This window comes from Ictidomys tridecemlineatus, chromosome 5, assembly GCF_052094955.1.
Source record: "Ictidomys tridecemlineatus isolate mIctTri1 chromosome 5, mIctTri1.hap1, whole genome shotgun sequence".
Taxonomy (NCBI): Eukaryota; Metazoa; Chordata; class Mammalia; order Rodentia; family Sciuridae; genus Ictidomys; species Ictidomys tridecemlineatus.
The window spans coordinates 24,926,866-24,943,100 of NC_135481.1; the positions used below are offsets into that span (position 1 = coordinate 24,926,866).

The 16,235-nt window shown below is 34.3% G+C and overlaps 1 protein-coding gene across 14 annotated transcripts in view; it reads right to left on the reverse strand.

The window, feature by feature from the left end:
- The window catches only part of Tcf12 (transcription factor 12), a 354,335-nt gene that overhangs the window by 90,016 nt on the left and 248,084 nt on the right, over window positions 1-16,235 (reverse strand). For all 14 annotated transcript variants that reach the window (XM_078049563.1, XM_078049565.1, XM_078049562.1 and 11 more), the window contains one exon: window positions 1,724-1,859. In XM_078049563.1, coding sequence (XP_077905689.1) covers window positions 1,724-1,859 — 136 coding nt within the window. The remainder of the gene's footprint in view (window positions 1-1,723; window positions 1,860-16,235) is intronic.

Below are 16,235 nucleotides of genomic sequence, written 5' to 3' on the forward strand. Positions count from 1 at the left end.
TATGTATTAAGATATAAAAGAAGAAAGCTAAAAAGGGAGAAGGCAGTATGAATACTTAGTATGTACAGGGTTTAGTTCTGAAGTGATATTTTGGAATGAAACAGAGGTGAGAGCTGCACAACACTGTGAATGTACTGTATGGCATTCTATTGGTACACCTTAATGTGATTAATTTTATATCAGGTCAAAGCAAGTGGGGCTGGGTGTGGGGACACATACCTATAGTCCCATCTACTTTGGAGACCAAGGCTACAGGACTACTTGAGTCTGTGAGTGCAAGACCAGCCTGGGGATAGGTATGGTGGCCCAAGCCTATAATCTTAGCAACTTGGGAGGCTGAGGCAAGAGGACTATGAGTCCGAGTCCAGCCTCGGCAACTAAGCAAGGCTATTAGCAACTTAGGGAGACCCTGTCTCAAAGTAAAAAAGAAGGGCTGGGAATGTTGCTCAGTTAGCGTGCCTATGGATTCAATTCCTATCACAAAAACAAACAATTAAAAACCCAGCCTGGGCAACATAGCATGTTGGGAAGTAGGAGTAATTAATATGCAGCAAACATTGGACTTGGAATAAGAAAATCTTAAAATTTTATACTGGGTAAGTCACTAATTATATGAATGGGTCTTCTTTAAGTCTCAGTTTTTATTTTAAATTTAAGATTATATTCACTGATTAAGAGGACTATTATACTGCTGAGATGAATGTCTATAAAATCACTTTGTAAATAGCTCAGTATTATTTCAATTTTAGTTTTAAAAAAAAGGTATTATGTTAGGGTTGTAACTTAAGTGGCAGAGAGCTTGCCTTGCATACTCTGGGTTTGATTCTCACCACCAAAAAATAAAAAATAAAAAGGTGCTAATATTAGAATGTGGAATTTCAATTACAAAAAAACTGGTTAAGTCACATTTTTCAAATATTTAGTTCCTCATCATATGGAGGACAAAGCAAAATATTAAATTGGTTGTTTGAAATGTTAAAATTAGAGTCATCCAAAATTACTCATAGTAAACCTTTAATTAAAATTTTATGATGTATTTATAAAAGTAAAAATTTCGATAATTTCATATACTGCATATCTATCTAATGGATGTAGGTTGAGTCTCCCTTATCTAAAATGTTTTGAATATCAGGATTTTTCAGATTCTGCAATATATGCACATGTAAAATGAGATATTTTGGGATGGGATGCAAATTTAAACACTAAATTCACATATACTTCATGTATATCTTACCTACAGTCTGAAGGTAATTTTACACCTTTTCAAAATTTTTAATGTGCCTGTATTTTGACTGTGACTGCATTATACAGGTCATGATGGTATGGAACTTTCTATTTTTGGTATTACACTGGCATTCAAAAAACTTCAATTCTGGATTGCAAATATTTGGATTAGGAATGCCCAACCTGTATATCATTTGTAGACACATAAACCCTGACCACCATTAACATGATAAACAAGAAATAAAATTTTTTTCCAATGGAAAGCATAGTCAGGGGGCTGGGGCTGTGGCTCAGGGCACTCACCTAGCATGCATGAGGCACTGGGTTCAATCCTCAGCACCCCATAAAAAATAAAATAAAGATATTGTGTTTACCTATAATTAAAAAATTCAATATTAAAAATAAAAAAGAAAAGAAAGGCATAGTCAGGGGTAGACTAAATGGGAGTGGGGTGGAGCGAAACATTTGGAGGATGGGATTTGCTGTGTGAAATACTCACCAAGTGCTGCAGAGTCATGGAGTGGTCTTCTCCTAGAACTTGTGGCAGAGAATGAGTAGTAGGGTGTTCCAGGTTTTCCTGAAGAAGACAGCTGCGCTGGACTCCCAAGTCCTAGATCTTGTCTCAGGAGACTAGACTATAAAACAAGGCCAAGGAAACAAGTCATCTTTCTGCTAATACTGACCCAAACCTGGACATTACTTCTGAATCACTTATAGTACCCTTGGTAATGCCTTGAACTTAGGAAGCACCTAATAAGAACTTTTTCACTTCAATTAGATCATTGATTTTTTGCCTGCTTTTTGGTCATTATGTAATTAATCTTTGTGTTGAAAGACAGGTAAGTGGCTATGTGATTCCACTCTTTAATCATCAAGAATATTTTTGAAAGTGGTCACCTAGACTTTGAATGCTTTCGTGATCATGAAAGGCAGTTGGTTCGTTGGTTCTTTTCCTTTTTTGGATAGCTTTCACTGTGTGATGACTGCCAATCTTTTCAAGTGTTTTGTTTTTTTTTTTTTCACTTGAATCTCATTGGATGGGCTCTAGTGTCTTCCTCCTAATTTCTGACACCATCTTGTGGGTTTATTTTCAGTTTTTCCAAGTTTCTCATAAAATCAAATGGAAGACAATGCCCAGATCTGGCCTGATTAGTGTGGAATAGTTTTCAACAGTACACATAATCCCTTTGTGTTAGCTCACATTCAGAGGTTCAGAATAATCCTAATTTCTGGCTCTTCATTTTGCTGCATCTGCTGCTCTTTTGCCCCTCCATATTGTACTTGGTCAGTTTATGCATTTTGGTCTTGAGTACAAGACTCACCATTGATCTCTGATAAAATTCATCTTGTACTATGTTGAGGGCCACAGTACTATTTGGTCTACGATAATCATCCATTTCTATCTTTCTCAGATTCCAAGTCTGTCAATCTATGAATTTGCTAACTTTTCTAATGTCAACACATCTAAAGTGTGATAAAAGAAATCCATCAAGATGACAAGGGAGATGAGAGAACTCTGATATATGCTATGTGACCTCATGAAATTCAGATTTGGCAGCCATGAAATACTAACCCAGAGACCCTGCTGGAAGGCAACTGAGTTTAGTTTGGCGGAATTTGGCTCTGGAGATTTCTGGTAATAGAGATGAAAAGGGATCACACAAACTAAAAAGACAGCAGAGAAAGAGAAGACCTCAAAGGGAAAGTGTGCTAAATATACTTAAGAGGGCCCTCTCAAGTAGAGATATGATTCTTCTAGCACATACACTACCCTCACACCATATATTTAACAGCCTGACTACTATCACCATACTCTTTGCATCTAGTTCCAGAACACTTTTGTTACCCCCAAAAGAAGCCCCATATCCATTAAGCAGTCACGACTACCTCCCCGATCCCCACCACCCTCCCTTGCCATATTTGTTAAGCAGTTACTCCCTCCCTATTCTATCTTCCCTAGGCACTGGCAACCACCAACCAGCTTTCTGTTTCTTTGGGTTTACCTATTCTGAATATTTCATATAAATGCAGTAATGTTATGTAACCTTTTGTGTTTGGCTTATTTCACTTAGTATGTTTTTGAAGTTCATTCACCTTGTACCATATATTACTATTCCATTCCTTTGTAAGACTGAATAATACTTCATCATATGGCTAAGTCACACTTTGCTTATCCATTCATCAACTGATGAATACTTTGAATTGGTTTCCTGTTTTGGTCTGAGAATAGCACTGCTATGAATATTTATGTACAAGTTACTTGAGAATCTGTCTTCAATACTTATAGGTATATACCTGGGTGTGGCACAGCTGGGTTTAACTTTTTAAGAAACTCCCAGTCTGTTTTCCACAGTGGTTGGAGCATTTAATTCCTACCAGGTACATACAAGGTTCCAATTTCTCCTACATCCCTTGCCAGTGCTTGTTACTTTGTTTGCTTGCTTGCTTCTTTTTGGGTACTGGGGATTGAACCCAGGAGCACTTTACCACGGAACTACATTCCCAGCCCTTTATAATTTTTCTGATGGTTCTTGCTAAATTGCTTAGGGTCTGGCTAAGTTGCTGAGGTTGGCCTCAAACCTGCGATCCTCCTGCCTCAGTATCCTGAGTGTGGCATTATGTCCTGCCTGCTTGTTTTCTTAATATAGTCATTTATAAATGTCAGATTATTTTTAAAATTTATTTGTATTTTTATATAATTTTTATTTGTTCTAATTAGATCAATACTAGAATGCATTTATGCACTTTGACATGTCATACATAAATAGGATATATTTTCTCATTTTTCTGATTGTACATGCTGTAGAATCACATTGGACATGCAGTCATATATGTATATAAGGTAATAATTTCTGTTTTATTCTACTATCCTTCCTATCTGTTTACCCCCTCAAGTCCTTTCACTCCTCTCTACCTAAAGTAGCTCTATTCTTCCCTAGCACTCCCCAACCCCTTGTGAATTAGCATCTGCATATCAGAGAGAACATTCCACATTTGGTTTTCGGGTTTGGCTTATTTCACTTAGCATGATATTCTCCAACTCTATCCATTTATTGGCAAATGCCATAATTTCATAAAATTCTTTAATGCTGAGTAATATTCCATCGTGTTTGTGTGTACACACAAACACACACACACACACATTTTCTTTATCCATTCACCTATTGAAGGGCACACAGGTTGGTTCCATAGTTTAGCTATTGTGAATTGAGCTGCTATAAACATTAATGTGGCTGTGTCACTGTAGTATGCAGATTTTTTTATGTTTATTTTTTAGTTTTAGGTGGACACAATATCTTTATTTTGTTTGTTTATGTGGTGCTGAGGATCGAACCCAGTGCCTCATGCATGCTAGGCAAGCGCTCTACCTCTGAGTCACAATCCCAGCCCTAGTATGCGGATTTTAAGTCCTTTGGGTATAAAGCAAGAAGTGACAGAGCTGGGTCAAATGGTGGTTTGATTCCAGGTTTTCTGAAGAATCTCCATACTGCTTCTCAGAGTGGCTGCACCAATTTGTAGTCCCACCAGCAATGTATGAGTGTACCTTATCCCCCACATCTCCACCAACACTTATTGTTGCCTGTATTTTTGATGATTGCCATTCTGGGTGGAGTGAGGTTAAATCTTTGTTTTGATTTGTACTTCTCTAATTGCTAGAGATGTTGAACAGAATTTTCTCATATATTTGTTGATCAATTGTATTTCTTTTTTTGTGAAGTGTCTGTTCAGTTCCTTAACCAGTTCACTGGGTTATTTGTTTTTGGTCTTAAGTTTTCTGAATTCTTTATACATCCTGGGGATTAATCCTGTATCTGAGGTGCATGAAGATAAAGATTTTCTTCCATTCTGAAGGCTATCTCTTCATGTTATTGATTATTTCTTTTGTGGAGAAGAAGCTTTTTAGTCTGAATCTATCCCATTTATTGACTCTGGATTTTACTTCTTGTACTTTAGGAAAGACCTCCCATGCTCCTGGATAGGCAGAATCAATATTGTCAAAATGGTCACACTACCAAAAGCATTATACAGATTTAATGCAATTCCTATTAAAATCCCAGGACATTCTTCAAAGAACAAGAAAAAAGCAATTGTGAAATTTCATTTGGAAAAATAAGAGACCTAAAATAGCCAAAGCAATCCTTAGCAAAAAAGGTGAAACAGGAGGCATCTCAATGCCAGAGATTAAACTATACTACAGAGCTACAATAATAAAAACAGCATGGAGTTGAATTATCTTAATGTGGGTTTGATACATATGACCCTAATGATGAACAATAGTGAACATTTTTTTCATATGCTTAATGGCCATATGAATATCTTCTTTGAAAAAAATGTCTTTTAAAAACCTTGCCCATTAGGTAGAAGGGCATTGGTACATTGTCTTTTGGTAGTTGAATTTTAAGAGTTCTTTATTTGTTCTAGGGACTGGGGATATGGCTCAAGCGGTAGCGTGCTTGCCTGGCATGCGTGTGGCCGGGGTTTGATCCTCAGCACCACATACAAAGATGTGTCTGCTGAAAACTTACAATTCTCTCTCTCTCTCTCAAAAAAAGGCGTTCTTTATTTGTTCTAGATGCCAGATCATTATCATATATAATTTGCATATATTTTCTCTCATTCTGCAAATTTCCTTTTTTTTGAAAACGTCCTTTTTGATAAAGTTTTCATTTTTGATAACTAATTTTTCATGTTTCTGATTCTTGTGATGTCCTTTTTAAGAATCCACTGTCATATCTAAGATCATGAAAATATAACCCTATATCCTGAGCCACAATCCCAGCCCAATCCTATATCTTCTCTAGAGTTTTATGGTTTTTAACTCTTATATTTAGGTCTTTGATATGATCTAACTTTTGCATAGGTTGTGAGCAAAAGTCTAACTGCATTTTTTTTTACAGGTGGATAGCTAGTTGTCCAGTACCATTTGTTGAGAATACTATTTCCCTATTCAGTAGTGTTGACATCCCTTTTGAAAATTAGTTGGCTATAGACATTTGGGCTTATTTCTAAAATCTCAGTTCTACCCTATTGGTTGACATGTCTGTTTTATGCTAGTGCCATACTGTTTGACTTAGGTAGCTTTGTAAGTAAGTTTTGAAATTGAAAAGGGAGATTACTCCAACATTGTTCTTCTTTTCCAATGTTGTTTTGCTATTTGGGATCTCTTGAAATTCCATATAAAATTGAGTATCAGCTATTTCATTTCTGAAAAAAGAAGCCATTGGAATTCTAACAGGAATTGCACTGAATCAGCAGATTTCTTTGGGAAATATTGGCATTTTAATACACATATACAGTATTAGGGACTGAATACTGGGGAACTCTACCACTGACCTATATTCCCAACCCTTTATGAGACAAAGTCTCACTAAATTGCCGTGGCTGGCCTTTAATTTGTGATCCTTCTGCCGTAGTGACCCAAGGGGTTAAGATTACAGGTGTATACCACCAGGCCCAGCCCATTTTATAATATTAAACTGTCAGTCAATTAATAACTAATGAGCTCCCATTTATTGTGGTGTTCTTTAATTTCTTTTGGCAATGCTTTGTAGTTTCCAGTATTCAGATTGTTTACCTCATGCTTAAATTAATTCCTAAATATTTCATTCATTTGAATGCTAGGGTAAATAGGGATATTTTCTTGATTTTACTTTTGGTTTGTTTATTATCAGTTTATAAAGATACAATTATTTTTTATGATCTTATATCCAGAAACTCTGCTAAATTCATTTATTAACTACAATTGCCTTATTGTATTTCTCAGGAATTTCTCCAAATAGAATCATATCATTTGCAAATAAGGATAGTTTTTTTTTTTTATCTTTTACAATCAGCTGTCTTTCCTCTTTCTTGCCTATGTATTCTGGTTAGAACTTATAATACAATATTGAATAAAAGTGGTGAAAGCAGACAACCTTGTCTAGGGGAAAAGTTTTCACACTGTTCATTGTGTCTGAGATTAGCTGTAGTTTTCAGAAATGACTTTTCTTAAGTTGAGGAAGTTCCCTCCTATTCTTAGCTTGTTCAATGCAATTTTACCATGAAAGTTAACTCCCTTGTTTGTGGCATAGAATCCTTTTAATATGCTGCTGTTTTCTGTTTGCTGGTATTTTATAGACGATTTTTACATTAATATTAAAAAAGGATATAATGGTCTACAATTTCCCTTTACCTATGGTATCATTATCTGGCTTTGTTATCAATATAATACTGCTCTCAGAGAATAAATTACAAAGTACTTGAAAAGGAATATGGTTATTTGTTCTTTAAATTACTGGTAGAAAAATTTTTAAAAATAAGTTACTGGTAGGATTCACTAAGTAAATCATTCTGGCTCTGGACTTTCCTTAACTGGGAGGATTTTTATTACCTATTTTATCTCTATTTGTTTTTGCTCTGTTCAGACTTTTTATTTTTTGAGTTATTCTTTTTAAATTTTTTTTAGTTGTAGATGGACAGAATGCCTTTATTTTTATGTGGTACTGAGAACCAAACCCAGTGCCTCACACATGCTAGGCAAGTACTCTACCACTGAGGTACAACTCTAGTCCTTGAGTGATTCTTGATAGTATATGTGCTTCTAGGGATTTATCCATTCTATTTAGGTCCTGTATTTGTTGGCATACAATTGCTGATGATATTTGCTTGTAATCCTTTTTATTTATGTAAAGTTAGTAGTATTATCAACCATTTTCATTTGCAATTTTAGTAATCTGACTCTTCTTTTTTCTTAGTCACCTTTTGATTTTGATGATTCTCTGTTTTCTATTTCCTATTTTGTTTATTTCCATTCTAATTTTATTTTTTCTTTGTTCTTTTTTTCTTTCTTTCTTAAGCTATAAAGTCAGGATACTGATTTGAAAGCGTGCTGCTTTTCTTTCTTTTTAATGGGATCTCACTGTGTTGCCCAGGCTGGCCTTAAACACCTGGGCTCAAATGATCCTCCTGCCTCAGGCCCCTGAGTAGCTCAGACTGCTCAGGAGGCTGAGACGCCGGCCACCACTGCTCTTGCAGGCTTGCTTTGTTTTTTGTTTTTTACATGCAGGAATTTACAACAATAAATTTCCCTCTGATCATAACTTTGTTGCAGCTCATAAGTTCTGCTATGTTGTCTTTTTGTTTTCATTTGATGTTTCAGTTTATTTTTTGAAAAATTTTATTTATTTTTTAGTTGTAGTTGGACACAATACCTTTATTTTATTTACTTATTTATTTTTATGTGGTGTTGAGGATCGAACCCAAGGCCTTGCATGTGCTAGGCAAGTGTTCTACCGCAGAGCCACAACCCCAGCCCCTTGATGTTTCAGTTTCTTTAAAACTTATTCAACAATACTAAAGCACATATGAAGCAAATAAAGTACTAAACCTAGTACATAGTAATTGATATTCTTAATTATTTCTGAAAGATGGTCATGACATCTTTCAGAAATAATTAAGAATATGGTTTTTTCATATTCCTCAAAAGGTATATTCTTCTTTGGATAGAGCTGATACATTCCATTACAAAACAAAAATAAAAAAGAGTTTTTCAATCACTAGACAATATAATATATACATGAAAACACTATATAACAAACTATGAGCTATGGACCTCCCAACTATATAAGTGGTATGAGCAGGGAATTCTTTAGTATACAATTTTACTGAAATTTTCACTGCCACATCTGTTTTGCATTTTTGTTTTATTTTGCTGTGCAAGGCACATACAACATTCCTTAAATAGCAAGATGAGAATATAGTTCATAGTATGGTAGATGAAAAATATTATTACCACATGCATCAGGGCAGGGGTCATGTACCTTGAAGCTTTCCTTTAAACATCACTGGTCTTTCAAAAGGATGTTCCCTGCTCAGCGCCAAATTAACTTTCACTGACAATGTTTTGAAGTAACTGTGGTATTTACTACTTCATCTGCATTTTCTCACGTGGAAGTAAAACAAAGCTGGTCATTGTACACACATAAACAGATATAAGAGAGGAGGACACTTATATGTTTCTTATGCTCCTTACAACATTTTCTACAAATTCTTACAAATATATAAGGTAATGATTTATATTAGCTTCCCCCTCCTAAAAAATCCTTGACATTCATTTATGTATTGACTGTGTCTATTTCATGCTATAATGGAAGAGTTTAGTGTTGCAACAGAGATCATATTGTTTGCAAAGCCTGAAATATTTACTATTTAGCCCTTTTTGTGAAATATTTTTCAACCTCTAACGCTTCAATAGTGCGACAAAAGACTGCGTTTAGAGGATAGTGAAGAGAAAGTCTTATCTGCCTAGGTAATAAGGAAAGACAGATAAAATTTCAGAATTAATAAAATGTAGCCAGTGAGTTATTTCTTAAAGATGTCAAGTAATTGTTATAGTAACGAGGAATGGAATAACCTAAATATTGAATAGGAATGTGTCATTTTTATATCTAAAAATAGGACTAAACATTGCTGGTTGTAGTGGCACATGCCTGTCATTCCAGTGACTTGGGAGACTAGGGCAGAAGGATTACAAGTTCAAAGTCACCTTAACAATTTATTGAGGCCCTAACTAACTTAATGAGACCATATTATCTCAAAAAAAAAAAAAAAAGTAAAATAAAAAGGAATGGGGATGTGCCTTGGGATGGGGGAGGAGAAGGGGGGGAGTGGGAGGAAAAGAAAGTAAGACTAAACAAAAATACTGATGTCCTGGAAATGGTGTGGGTATTTGAGTCAGCTCCTCTGTGTTCAAATCATGACTGGTGATATAGTGATCCTGGACAAATGATGTAACATCAATGAGCCTCTTTAAATGTATATATTACAAATAGTTCACAGAATTGTTTTAAAATACAAGTGTATAGAATGGTTATTGGCTTAGTTAATATGAAAATTCAGTTTCATGTTTTAAATTTTTCTTACAAATCACCACATTCTAAATATCACAAGAATAAAGATATTTTTATTTTCCATTTCTTAGGGACAAATCTTTTGTGCTAAGTATGTGACCTAAGGTTTCAGGAGACCTTTTCTACCCTAAATCCAACGTTGTTGGTTTACAACTTCCAATGACTATGATTAAGATAGGATGTTGGAATTAGGCAGAACACAGGCAATAGTGACAGACCCTTAGACAGGATTGACAATTAGAGGTTAAATGCAAAGAAGTATGTGACAGATTCAAACTATATCAATTGAGATCAAGTACAGAAAAATGTCAACTTAAATCACTCAGTGGAAGTGTGAATGCACATTTCTGAGTATAAAGTCACAGCATACAAACATACACACATAGGGTGAAAAAAAGGAACCCGAGTACATAAATGTGGTGAAATGCTAACTGATGAATCTTGATTAAGAGTTCACGGATGTTCATGGTAGTCTTCATCCTCCTTTTGTGTTATACCTTTTCTGTTGGTAATTTTTCAAAATAAAAATTTAGGAGAAAAGAAAAATACTGAGAATTCACTAGTGCATTTTCAAATGTACCATCATGGTAAATGTTTATAGCAGTCACACCCATGTCTGTTTTAGAAAGTCTTTTCCTCACCACATCAAGATTCCTATAGCAGTCCAGGAAGCTAATTACATTTATAAGATTGTTAACTTGAAAAAAATTTAAGTGATTTATAAATTAATTTATGGGTTACAATTCTAAAGCTAAGTTACTTACAGAATACAAAATGTTATTTATACTTTGCATACATGAGTATAGTATAGGAAGAAAAAGGAAAATAAACTTCTTAGGGGAAAAATACCTACTTATAACTAAGTTTAGTGTTAATAAACTTTTCTCTTCATTAGAGACACATATGGACAAGAAATGTTCTGTCTTCTTGTTCCATCATGAATATTAATGCCAAAATGCATATAGAGGCTGTATTTCACTCAGCTGTTTTAACCATAACATTAACTAATGCCCTCTGTTTAAACTATATCATGATCCATTTGATTAGGCAAAGAATATGTAGAAATTGTTTCTTTTTAAGAACATAATATCATATTTTATCCTGTTCACTAAAATGAACAATTGAGCACTATAAGAAATAAAAAGGAAGTTTAGAACATGGTTTTCTCTATAAGGACTTGACAATCTATGAAATATCATCTAATAAGCCAATAAAAAATATGGCTAAAAAATCAAGGGCTAAATTATAAAAGCCTTACACTTTTATATTCTATCAGTAAAAAAATGACATACTTTTTCTTACTTTGATTCTTTAAACATTTAGGAAATCCAAAGTATAAATAACAAATTATTATATTTTTATTTTCCTACACTAAAATTAGATATCAGCTTATATTGATTTTTCTGTCTGCCTAAAACAAATGAGAAGCACTATTGATTACCACTGATCTTGTCCTAGAGGTATCTTAGGCAGAAAGAATACAAATATCCCAGAGGATACAGGACTAGGCAAATCAGTTTATTCTGAGAAAGCATCTTATTCAAGGTAGAGCTAGTGTTCTGAAATGACATGGCACTCATTTCTTAACACAGTGTTAGAAAATAAATTTTTAATAGTCATCTAGAACCTCATCTCTGAAAAACATACTTAACCCTGAAATGCAGTCTAATATAGCCTAAAATATAATTTAGCCATATAAGTGCAGTATAACCTACAGTAACACTTTGAAATCATTATGACAAGGATCTAGCCAGTAAACAAAAATATGCATTTCTTTATAAAAAATTTTAATAACCCGATACATATTTTTTCAAGTTTTCTCTGTCCCTCTTCATGTGTAAGAACTATTTTGCTCTCAAATGTGAACTAAATAAAATAGTAGATTTAGCCAATATCATTTATTAATATGAACTTGTTAATTGAATAGGAAGGTACTCTAAATGTGATCTTATAAGAAGGCAAAATAACATCCTACATAAATGGTACTGTTCAGTAGCTAGAAGGGTTCAGAATTACATTATAATAATTTACATGTTCTTTATCCTTAAAGGGGAAAATGTCTGTAGTCTTGACAAACAAGCTTGCTTTCTCAGAACTGCTTTTTATCATTAAATGGATTAGTTTAAACACATACTAAATATACTTTGATTCCATTCATAACTCCAGATTAAATAATGGCCTAATTAACCTTATGTCAAAAATTATCAGTACCACTTAATGATTAAAAATTTGAAGTATCGTTAATTTGTTTTCTTGAATAATGGGACTGAGAATTCTAATATCACATACCTCAAAAATATTTAAATATCTATTATGGACTCCTAGAACCTCGGCTGTGTGTACGGTCTATAAAATTTCCTAATTTCATGCCTTTTTTATACTCCTGAAATGGTATGCAGTTTCAATACATAAAGGCAAGCAGATGTTCAAAACAGACATCTTTCTGAGGAAGGAGTGTGCTAAAATTAAAGGAATAAAGGCATAAAACATAAGTGTGATAAAACAGAATATAGGTACTGTTTAATTTCTATGTGTCCTAGTACCATGCTTTATTTTGTTTAAAGAGACAAATTTGTTCTTGGAGAAAAGTCAGTATAGTAGCTTTATAATTTTTTTAATTTGCATTTTTCTTTTTTTGGTAGTGTGAATTAAAGTCAGGGCTGATCTATCATTGAGCTGTGTACCTAGCCCTTTTAAATTTCATTTTATTTTGAGATAGGGCCTCACTCGGTAACCCATGCTGATTTTGAACTCCTGCCTCATCTGAGTAGCTGGAATTACAGGAGTGACCCAGGGTTTATTTGCAATTCTTTAAATTGAAAAAAAAAAATCACAGTATGCTTTAGCTGTAAATCCATCTGAAGTTTCAGAGATTGTCACAGGAGAACTGAAGACTGACAAAAAAGTCTCTCATCTCAAGTCCTAATCAAATCAAAATCTCAGAGGGTAAGAGGAACTCAGGGCAAACAATACACGTTGAGCTTCAGTAATATATCAGCCTTCTGTTAATTTTCTACAAATGATTAAAAAAGACTAATAAATTTAAAATTTGGAAAACACTGACATTTGTGAAATAATTGTATTATGATGCTAATTCATTTACATTAAAATTTCAAGGATATGTTAGAAATTATCAGCATGCTGTTAAAGAATTCTATCCTGAGAATCTCATTAGATAGTGATGCAAACTACAGTTGTTATCATTCTGAGAACAAAAGGATCTTGAATGAGTAATCAATAGCAACTGGCAGAAAATGAGACATTAATTATGATCCTCTCTAGTGTTTTGTCTAAGACAAGATTTCATTAAATGCTTTGTGCAACCTGAATAGTTCCAAGTCATTACCAACACTTTGGACAATACATTAATTCAGTGGTGGGGGCTGGGGAGACAGTACAGGGAAACAAAGTGAAAGAAAACCTAAGATGCTTCTAATCCTATCCTGGGTCAATAAAAACATACCAGCCACTACTAGCCAACTGTTAAGCCGATTCTTTAACAAGTCCCAAATCTTATAATCTCAACACAGTTTCTTGAAAATTTAATCATCACTGTCTATACTTACAGTGTCAAGCAGGTTTGAGAAGATAATGACAGTCATCCATCACATGCACCCTGCCTATGCAATCACCAATCTTTCTGGCTTAAAAAAGAAAATAAAATACCTATGTACTACTAAGTTACTAAAACATGATAATCCAGTAGTTTCTTTCCTCTTTAATTATCAGTAGCAAAGGGAAACTTTACTATGTTAATATTTCTTTTTCACTAATTTTTTCAGCTTTCCTCCCAAATCCTGTATCAGCCAATGACAAGATATCAGGGTAGAGAGCTATGGGATGTAAATCAAGACAGAAATACTTCATGGAAATAAAAGAAATATGAAGTCCAGGTAAAAGCCATTTTAATGTATTTGGTATTTAAATAATCATAAACATGCAATAAATTATTTTATTTTAGGGTTCTGTAGGTTTCAAAAGGAGTCATCTTCTGAACATGCAATAATAGATTTCTTGGTGGAAGACTCTAAGGGCATTGGTAGTGAATACACTCTTAACCATTTCTTCTCCAAAGTGAGCAGTTTTTCTGACTGCCTGAATTTAAAAACTTCCTATTAAAAAGGGACTTGTGGGGCTGGGGATGTGGCTCAAGCGGTAGCGCGCTCGCCTGGCATGCGTGCGACCCGGGTTCGATCCTCAGCACCACATACCAACAAAGATGTTGTGTCCGCCGAGAACTGAAAAATAAATATTAAAAAAAAAAAATTCTCTCTCTCTCTCTCTCTCCTCTCTCACTCTCTTTAAAAAAAAAAAAAAAAGGGCCTTGTGAATGTTTTCCTACAGTGCAATCAATATGCCTTTGAGACTTGCCTTCAATGAATACAAAGGAGCCAGCTATACCTACAAGGGTACTAATATTAGAACTCTAAGAGACAAAGAATGTCATCTTTCTTTTCTTTTGTGGATGTCAGTAGTCCTAACACTTGTAGAAGAGTTCTAATACCTTGAAGCTACTCCCTTTCTCTTTAATACTAGCCTTCACATGCAGCAAATAAGTACCCTTCTTCCCAATCCATTCTCTATATGTATACCTAACTGTTAACACACAACCCAATACAGCATTTGACATAAATTAAGCATGTGATGATACTTTATGAACTGATACATTACAACCGGACTTCTTCAAAATACTGAATTAATTTTGGAAAATTTCATATATATACAAAAGTAAAAATCAGCACAAGGTACCCATGATCCAGTTTTGTCAACATTCTTATGTTCCTGCTCCACTTATTTTGCCATTTTCTAGATTATTATACCCTTCAAAACTGAAGACAATCTCTCACTATGTAATATCCACTATGTACTCATTCTTCTTTATTTGTTTTGAGATGGTATCTAATTTATACCAATTATTTAATAGGCTCTTTTACCTAAACATAATTTTGCAAATGAATAAATTACTTTCCGAAACAAGGCTCCCAAACAGCATTAAGTATCACCAAAAATATAATTATCAATTTTTATGGAGAGAACACAAACAATGGGTGAATTCTTTTTCCCTGCCAAATAACCCTCACAGAAATGCAACTTTCTCTGGCTTTTAACAGAAGCACGAAATTACAATTGCCCATTAACTGATTTTCATCCCACAAAATTAATTTTACCTGTATATCAACAAACTTACAAAGCCCAGACAATTAGATAACACGGTTCTGCTTCACACATTTTCTGAATGGCTACTGTGCACCAGTGACTGTATATGGCTCTTTCACATGCTTCCTCAAGACAGAATCACCTCTTGGATGGCTTCAACATCGACCCAACCTTCCTGACTCCAACAATCCCCCAGTCACAGCCTAATAATCTGTTCCCTAAAGGAGGATGTTGTCAGCACTGGGAACCACTTGACTTCTGAAATTTTCAGGTCCAATATTCTGTTTGACCTAACCTCCTACTCTTTCAGTGCCATCACTCTATTATTACTTACTGTACTTGTTCTTTCACCTCATGACATGAAATATCCTGACCTTTATTCTAGTCCCAAAGTTTAATCATGTCTTCATTTACTTCTTTTCAAATCTAGACCCACAGAGTCTATTACTTCAATCATTCTCTCATCACTACTTCAATTTTCCTGTCCTTTTGACATTTACCAGCTACGTAATCTTAGATAAATCAGATAGCTGCTTGAGCCTTCAGGTTCCTTAGCTATCAGATAGGAATAATAATAATAATAACAACAATAATAATAATAATAGAAGCTACAGTAGCTATAGCAGCAGCAGCAGCAGCAACAATAACACCACTTCTTTTCATAGAGTATTGCAGGGACCAAATGAAATAATGTTTGTAAGATTAAGTGTCTGATATATGCTAATTATGTATTATCATCATTATTAACCTACCCAATAGACCTGCAAACCAGATCACTGTATCAATTTAACCATTTTCTGTCTGTTAGGCATTTAGTCTGCTGGGTATTATTAGAGTTTAGTGTCAATAGTATTTTCTAGTGACCAGCCTGAGATGTATCATTAATACCATTTGGAAAGCCTTTTACTTGTCACTAGAGAGCTCAGAGATTTGCATAACATTTTAAGGTCTTTTTTTTGTTCTCCA